This window comes from Poromitra crassiceps (assembly GCF_964638095.1).
Source record: "Poromitra crassiceps genome assembly, chromosome: 14".
In the NCBI taxonomy this organism is placed as follows: domain Eukaryota; kingdom Metazoa; phylum Chordata; class Actinopteri; order Beryciformes; family Melamphaidae; genus Poromitra; species Poromitra crassiceps.
In genome coordinates this window covers 8,635,057-8,644,054 of record NC_139633.1, presented here as the reverse complement: position 1 = coordinate 8,644,054, position 8,998 = coordinate 8,635,057, and the positions used below count along the sequence as shown (strand labels likewise).

At 44.3% G+C, this 8,998-nt stretch overlaps 1 protein-coding gene across 1 annotated transcript in view; it reads right to left on the bottom strand.

The window, feature by feature from the left end:
• Nucleotides 1-722: 722 nt before the first annotated feature.
• LOC310788805 (homeobox protein Meis1-like) overlaps nucleotides 723-8,998 on the bottom strand; it is a gene marked incomplete at its 3' end in the record, with an annotated part of 25,688 nt that continues 17,412 nt past the window's right edge. The window contains exon 7 of the mRNA XM_083650379.1: nucleotides 723-818. Within this exon, the coding sequence (XP_083506505.1) occupies nucleotides 723-818 (96 nt within the window). The remainder of the gene's footprint in view (nucleotides 819-8,998) is intronic.

Here is an 8,998-nt window from a genome sequence, read left to right as displayed (position 1 = left end):
GTAACATTCTGCCATATACACACTCACCTATCCACAGTCCTGTATAATGATTGGACAAGCAAAACTGTCAAATCAAACACCTGAGCCAATCGGCTGCAGTCTCTTCAGCCTTGCACCCGCCCCCTTTTCTTGGTCTGGGAGGAGGAAATCACTGCCTCCCTCTCTCACTCCATGGCACCACTCACACCTGCTGAGAGCAGGCCACACACCTTGACTCATGTTCACCTTGACTGACATCGGACATTTGGAACCTGAATATTGGAAACTGGATGCAACACTGCTTTTTACACCACATGGGTGAGTGGATCCTCATTACAGAAAGCATGGAAATCTTCTGCCATCATTGCTAAAACCAGCAATGATAAATGCTAAGCTACATGCTAAGATAAATGCTAAGCTACCATGCTAACTACAGACTTCACTATACATGCAAATTGTAATCAAGCCATCACCCAACAGTGTCTGATCTGAGGAACTGATGTCCTGCTGCTGTTGTGGAGGAAAGCGTGGATGCGAACCCTGGTCGGGCTTCATAGCTGGAGCTAATGGATGGCGAGCTAAACCAGAAGAACCTTGAAGAACTCTGGGCAGGCCTCAAGCCTGACTCACTCCTACCATAGGCCCCATTCCCCTTGGAGAGTGAGGAGACTTCGTGAAAGTGAAGACGCACACCCAGTGCTATCCTTTGTATCCAGTCTCACATAGATGACTTGCCAACAGATTTAGCAGGACCCAAACTCTCCGATCCACTTCTCATACTTCTCCAGGTCAGCAGCAGATACAGACTTGAAGACTTTCTTCAGTGCAGACTCAAAGCCCTGCATGGTCGTAGGCATGTGCTCTCGTCCTGGGGAATGTTGCGGATTTCTTCTGTGGCTATGTCTCCATTGGGTTTCTAGCCATAAATACAACAACCACAGGTAACTGTTTACACTCTAAAAGTGTTTTTTATTCTAGGCGAGAATCAACCACTGTGTTTGAGCTGGTGTTACTCAGGGTCAGTAACACAGAGTCATTCTGACACTTGGAACAGAAACTTAAAAGTCTTACCCTTCAGAAAAGGTCAGGCAGTTGTCTGTAACCCTAGCGGTTCAGCCACAGTAAGCATTTTAGTTTGGGTATGTCGTTTTCACCATTTTCTTCAGAAATAGGTGGCTTTAGAAGAGGTATACCTGGGTTACACCAGCATTCACTTTTTTTCCCCACCTCAGACTTTTTGTGTCTAAAAGGCAGGAAGTAACACGTAACAGGTGCAAGCAAAACATTGAGGGCCCCCGGCAATGGAACAAACACCTATAGATTGGAAGTTTGAAACCCTCGTTAATGTTTGCTTGCACCTGTTACTTCCTGCCTTTCAAACCCAAAAAAATGGCTGCTTGTGAAAACGGCCCATTGGAAAGGCTTCGGCTGTACTTACTGTGCGGCTCGCTGCTGGTGGGCTGATGATGCGATGAAGGTGCTTTTTGTCTGGGCGATGGGCGTGCCACTCAGGCTATTTATGATGACTGTTTCCACTGCATAACGCTAACCATTATCATTACACGTTGCCTCTCCCACTGGCCGTGATGCCCTGAGGCTAGGCTTGGAGGTTGTGGAGGCGCCATCTAGAGGTGGAAATAGGGATAGACTTCTCTTACAGAAGGAGTGCCAATATATCCACTCCCTTGGTACCCTCATTCCAAATGGGATGAATGAGGAGATAGTATTGACCTGTTTTCTGTGATGCTTTTTCTGTGATGCTTTTTCTGTGTGTTTTTTTTTCCGATCTTTTTGATCTATTGATTGTTTATCTATTCTCTTGTCAGATCTGGTTTTTAGTGAAGATTGCACTGTAGGCAATTGATGATCAATTATGTTAATGAGGTGACAATCACCACCACACCTGAGCCAGTGCTGCCATGATATAGTCACCTGTGTGATACCTGATTTGTTTGCTACTGCACTGATGAAGGGTTAACAGCCCGAAACGTTTGCAGGCAATAAAAAGTTGAACTTGGAGTGCTATCCTCTTCTCTTTTATTCCTGCAGATCCCTAAGGCCACACCTTGTCAGTGCCCTGCTAGCAGGCTGCTACTGTCAGTTGCTTTAAAAGCGTCAGTGGTCTCAGTTTGATGTAGCCTGCCCTATGCAAAGGATGTGTATTAGGCACATTTTAACACACGTTTCAGAAAAATCACTCTTTACGCTCTTTCAACAGAGCAGTGGTTTTTGTGCCCTGTCACGTGGCCTTGTGCCGTAAAACAAAATTGTGCCGGTGAAGGCCAAATGGCCTCGCTCCTAAAATGACGAAATTCCCACCGTGACTGTCACAGGTTGATATGTGATTGTCAGAGACCCCCTTGTTTACTTTGTCGAGTTTTATATGACATGGCATTTCCGCTGCCAGCTGTCTCCCAGTGCTAAACGAAGCCAGCCACGGATACTCTGTCACTGCTGTGCCCTAGAGACTCTTTCCTCTGTTTTCACGTGTGAGTGTGTGTGATACTTATTTTTCAATAGCGTCTTATGAGCGGAGGCTGCCTGTAGCTAGTCTCCACACCACAGACTGGGCTGTCCATTGAAGCCAAGGCTGTCTATCTATCATCGCCCCAACCTGTCCCAGGTAAGCACTCCCGTTTGTTTGACTTCTGGTGTGATCATTCTTGTGCAAAGCCATTCTGTTATTGTTGTAGCGGGTCTGGTTCAGTTAGACACGAGCTTGATCCTATTTTGAGAACGGGACCCCCTTACAGTGACGCTAAGTTAGCGTCGCTAACCGTCACTGCCACCGTATGGAACAGACTGAAACTATTTCACGGTTTGGTTTAGTTCGGTCTTGGTGTGATACAGTTACACCACAACATATTTATGGCCCACTAAAGAGAACCACAATATGGGTGTTATATATAAGAATGGACTGAATAAAGGTGTACCTGTGTCATACAGTACGCTATGCACAACCCAGTCGCCAGAATGAGATGTTGGCATTTCACGTAGAAAAAACATGGAAACGTTGAATCTCAACGTTTGCGCCTACAACGTTAATTTGAAAATGTTGTTTAATTTGAAAACATCGACGCGTTTCCAACATTCATTTGAAAAATGTTGCCGTGTTTCCAACGTTAATTTGGAAATGAGTTATGGTTGGGCAACTAAAACAAATTGGATAAGGTTATGGATTATGGTTTGGGTTAGACAAACGTTAAATGTTACTTACGGTTGAAATTACTTTGAACACACACGAAACCCGGGTCTCCGGTGTCAAAGGCAAATGTTTATGCCCATATTGCACCATGCTATTTCAATAGGCTAGACTGTGGTATTTACATGACCACTTGAGGTCTACGCTATAACATTACACGTACCTAGAAATGTGTAACCTATTTTTGGTTCACGCACGTTCAGTTTCAACGTATCCATGGTTTGCAGAAATGTAAGCAAAAACCTTTTTCTGGCGACTGCGATGCTTGCACCCACAGGTATGAACTGCACATTAACTTAAATTCCAACACACGTGAACAGTCATTATCCCATAAAGCCAATGTGACCAATGTGGTCTGAATGATAATTATTTGATTATTGCAACAGATTATCTATAGGATATTATCCTATGTAAAACACATAGGGTTTGATAATGGACCTCTGTATCCTGCATTTCTGCACACTGCCAATAATTGGTCCCTTAATATAAAGTTGAGAAGACTTAAAATTGAGTAAATGAATGAATGAAGAATGATATCAACGCCAGGCAAACACAAGCCTGCAATACCTCGGCCTAACCAGCAGGTCATGTGGTGACACATATAAACCATGGAGCTTTCACATCAAGTTGAATCATCAGATTACATCAATACATTGGATTAATTTATTGACATTATTGATTAGAGCTTCAAGTAGTAATACTGTATGTAATATGTAGCCGATTCCAACACAAAACACCAAACTCTAATCTTGTGCGATAATCTGCAGAAAGCATTTATTTATTGAATGCACAGTATAAGGCAATCTAAATCAATAACATAACATATTCTAAAAGGATTACAGGGGGGGCGGGTGTATTGTATGTGAATCTCTTCAAATAACATCATAGCATTTTCGTTTTGTTTTCAATGTATTTCTACCAAGCTCCTATAGTTTTACCAAGGGGTTACTTGCTGGAGTCAGAAGGTCTCTAGCAACTTCTCTTTGTGGAGCCCTCACTCTGATATCACCTTTTCAAATGAACACTTCAGATCTCCGCCATCATCAAAACAGCTTTTTTTTTTACAGTGTATTTTCACAAGAAACGAGCGCCAGCCACATTCCCAGTTCTTTTTTGCAGCAGCCTCTCTGATTCCCCTGATTTTCTACCGCTTCACCAAAATGGTTGGCTGTGATTAGTCACACAATACGACATTAACCTGTCAATTAAAATTCCTCCGTGCAATTTGATGGGTGATTTAATTTCACCAACGTGCCGCTCTCCCTCCCTGCACACGCACACGCACACACACACACACACTCTCTCTCTCTCTGTCTCCCCCTTTTCTCCCAGTCCTCATCCTCCAGACATCTACCCCCACTCCCTCTCTCTCTCTCTCTCCCTCTCTCCATTCGCCGTGGGCTAATCCCATTATGAATTCTTTATATAGCCTTTTCCCTTAATGATCAGTGGGGCCTGCTTCAATCCTGATTACTATTGTACACTTAGCACTACATAAAGCAGAGGATTAATATGCCCTGCTAGGAGCGTTGCTATGGATCCCCTCCTTGCCTTCCCAGAGATGTTGCTGCCGCTTCAATCGGCCATAAATCGCTCTCCCCAGTGGCTTCCTATACGTACCAGACGGGCCATGGAAGAAGTGTGTGTGTGTCTGTGTGTGTGTGTGTGTGTGTGTGTGTGTGATCTCTCTCGCTCGGTCTATCTCTCTCTCCGCGGCACCAGACGAAAGTGATCTTCTCTATAATTCATGACCCAGCGTTTTCTCTTTCTTCTCATTTCTGACCCCCCCCCCCCCCTCGCTCCCAAAGATGCTGTAGTGCACCCTCCTCCTCTGTCACCCTTGCACCCGTAAAAGGTACCGTAAGAGCGGGTGCATGCGGGCCATGCGAGGTTGGTTGGTAGGGTGCTTTGAGGATGTAATGTATAGAGGGTATGCACACCCACTGGAACACGCCCCCTCAATCGGGAATGAGTGTCAAAATGAGTGTCAAGTTCCTCCCTGAGCAGCAGGTGTCGGTTATCTAGGCTGATTACTGCATTCAAGCTCAGGCTTGCTGTGACTCAGTGGGCGTGACCCCACAGTGACTTCTGCCTCTGTGACATCACATGCATACCCTCTATCCACCTTATTTTTGGCGGCCATTTTGCCTTACGTTAACTATGGGTTCTATTTCCGGTGTAACCAATTTAGATAACCCCCCAGCCCCCGACAAAAAAACGTCTATGAGGATTTTACCCTTTTACAGCAAAGCCATTCTGCTCTACAGCCGTGTCGTTCGGGTGCTGGGATAACGTAATGCATTGTGGGTAGTCGACTACTAACTGTGGCTAATGTTAGCGGCTAGCTAGCTATGTTACATGGCAGTAAAACGCCACCAAATTGATTTAACTTTTAACCATTTCGAGTAACACACATTTCGAGTTTCCATACGGACCTCCAGCGTTGGTTAGTTGTTTATAACGTGACTATATTTATCACTTTTATAACGGACTCCAGCTTCCGGTTTATAATTCGGGTCTGCAGCCAGAGTATAACAAAGGAAATGGCAACCTGCAACAATGAGTCACGTTAAACCGGACCTTGTACCCACGATTCTTTTTTACAGTGGGGCATTCAAAAATAAGGTGGATAGACCAAATCACCGTGACGTCACCATGTAAACAACATTACTTCCGCGTACCACTTCGGGAAGGCGGCAGGTTTACATTTGCGTGTTTTCAAATAAATGCTGTCAAACCCTCTCGTTGTTTTCGGCCGACTACTTTCAATTTAAATGTTCAAACGGTTGGTAAACATGCTTGTCCGACGTATCTAGCCTTTCTTCTGTGTTTGTTTTATGTAGTGTTAGCTAGCTAATAACGTTTGTTAACAACTGTCAAACTCGCTGTTTTTTTGCAGACTCGTTAACTAGCTACAGAGCTAACGTTACAGACAGAGCTACTGACGCCACGTTAATTTAATTTAGCTTCAAGTCTACTCTGGTCTGGTCCAACAGGTAGCCTAAATTAGCTAGTCTGGTCTCCACTAACGTTAGTGAAAGTGTTGTTATGAATGATATTAAACAACACAACACGAACGAACTTTTTGTCTTCTTTGTCTGTTTTTGTCTTCAACACGTCAGTTTGTGCGGTTCACCGCCATTATGATGTGTGGACCGCAGGGGTAACCGGAAGTCAATGTAAACACCCCCGCTGATTTGGTCTATTCAGATGTGGGTTGTGTGTGACATCATCAAACATGGACAGACAGCCATGGAGAGAGTTGCAGGGACGCTTCAGTGAGATTCCATGCTGCTAGCTGTGCTCCATTAGCCTGGTAAACCGCCCGTCACTTGAACTCACATTTCATTTGGTTCTCCGTGACGGTCTGGACCCGCACAGGCAGTTAAGATGATTGGTCGAGCCATGCCGGCTCGACGAATCAGCGGCGGCCGTAGGCGGGCTCTGGCTCGTCTGGGCAAGTAGTGGGTACATGGTCTTTGTAGTTCTTTTCACTCTCAACATGGCTGCCGCCGCGGAAGTGACAGGCAGTCTGAATGAAATTGAATGTAACGTTCCCAATTCTATGTATTCAATTCTAAAAAACGACCCTCAACATTTGGGAAGGCTAAGCCACACAACTAGTTCGTTATAATCTAACTAAATGCTTCGAAGGTGACTTTACGGCCGCGAGGACTCAATCAATGAATACCACGGAGATCATCCACACATGCACCTTCGGCGATCTGATTGGTTGAAGTTAACACCCACCAGTGGTGATAGACAGATGGGTCATCCAATCACCTGCCAAGTAGCTTGGACAAAGTGCCCGCCTCCGTCAGCGGGTCTGGTGACTTCATTCCCAGATCGACTGGTTTAGTGAAACCTATATGGAGCTATACCGTCCATCTGGCAGCGTCAGGTTAGTGCTCCATGGTTTCAATGAGGAATTCTGTCAGCGCTAACAAGCCATTATATACAGCCACTGCAGGACGTGCGGGTAAACTTCTTTCCCATGAGTTTCTGGCAATGAAAAATAACCAAATAAACTTAAAGCCCCAACATGTCATTATTTCACCTTCATATAACGGCTTTTTAATCATTTTGATGGCTACTGCACTGACTTCTAACAGGGAGACTGGCACCTCTATCAGGAGTCTGCTCTGCATAATGTTACTTCGACGCTGTGTCCCGGAGCATCGGAATTACTTGGATGTATGTAACTCCATTCCCTACTGCAGCTCCTTCATATTAAAAGCTTTCCACTGACAAACTAACAGGGCGCTTTTATTGTGAAGAATGTATAGGAAGTGAAACGTGTTCACTCTGATATATCGAGTTAGCAAGATTGATTAGCGGCGCTTTTCTTGAATAATGCAAGTCGACACAACAACATTTGGGGATGTTTAGAGCTAAACCCCTGCTGGGTTTCCAAGGTACTGTGCGGAATTTTGTCATTTAAATGTTGTTGTTGTTGTTTTTTACAAAAGCCCCGCCCCCTCCTTCACTACCACAGCAAAATGGCCAAACGAAATGAGAAACTGTATAAACACTGCAGAAAGGTTAACAAAGTAGTTGGCATCCTGTAATTACCACTTATTACAGCAGAGGCTGCTGTTGCTGCTGCTCACCAGATTCCTACATGTTGGGGCTTTAAGAATTCCTAGCATATACCCATGGTTCCAAAAGGCTATACATTTTTATTTTTATTTTTTATGCGGATGATTCAATCATCAAAAATAAATGTCTTTTGTAGATAAAGGCGTTTGGATTGCCCATAGCTTATATATTCCTTGGTGAGTTTCATGTCAGCAGTTACAGTATTTTGTAAGACTGTATATTTTTTCTCTTTCAAATGGAGAATGAATCATCCTGGAAAAAACAACTTTCCATATAGGGCCAAGAAACAGAGGAACCTGAGGGGGAAAAGCAAAACACAAAATGGGGAAACTGACAAGATGCCTAAAAACCTTATGTCCTGTCAGTTCCTGTAAGAGCTGGGGAAGACTTGTCTTGTACGTTTGACGCTAACATACTGTATCCCTGCCCTCTCTTCTCCTCCGGTTTGAAGTGAGCAGTCAAACATGTCAGACAGTAGTTTGAGGCAAAGGCACAGGCAACTCATGGGACACCTGCCGAGCAAAACAGCCAGTACCACCTCTTTTTGATTCTCCTCCCTTTGTAGTTCTAGCAATAACGTTTCTGTCGTGAGACCTTCATCAGATTCTCTAAGAGAATCTGATGAAGGTCTCACGACAGAAACGTTATTACTCTGATTAAACCCTTTTTTTGCATATGGAGACAGTGTGCGGGAGTTTATTTTGGTAAAATCCCATTTCCAAAATCCAACTTCAGTCAAGCTACATATTAATATGAATGACAATGCAGTTCAATTATCCAACTAAAATCAGAACACTCCGTGTCTTACTTCAACTAAATTATTTCTTAATTCAACTAAATTATTTCTTACTGACTATTAATGTGAGGACATTCTCTACTGTGAGTGAAGTTTTCATTTTCAGCTAAAGTTTTTCTCATTTGACCACAACCAAACGCTTTTACTTGCCTAAACACAACCGTTAGCTAACCTTTTCACGTGACAAACACATGACAACGGTGCATGTGTCCAGGTCCTGCTATTATCACATAACATAATCTGTGGTACACTTGCGCTACTTCAACGGCGCTACTTCAACGTTGGCATCTAACGTCATTGGTACATCCTCTTCTCCCTGGGTTCCTCCTCCCTGTGGCCAGGCTGGCTTCCTGCAGGTCTAGGGGAATCTCGCAGGGTGGGTCGGTTTTGAGTGGAGGCCAGAGCAGCAGGTGTGGGTCACC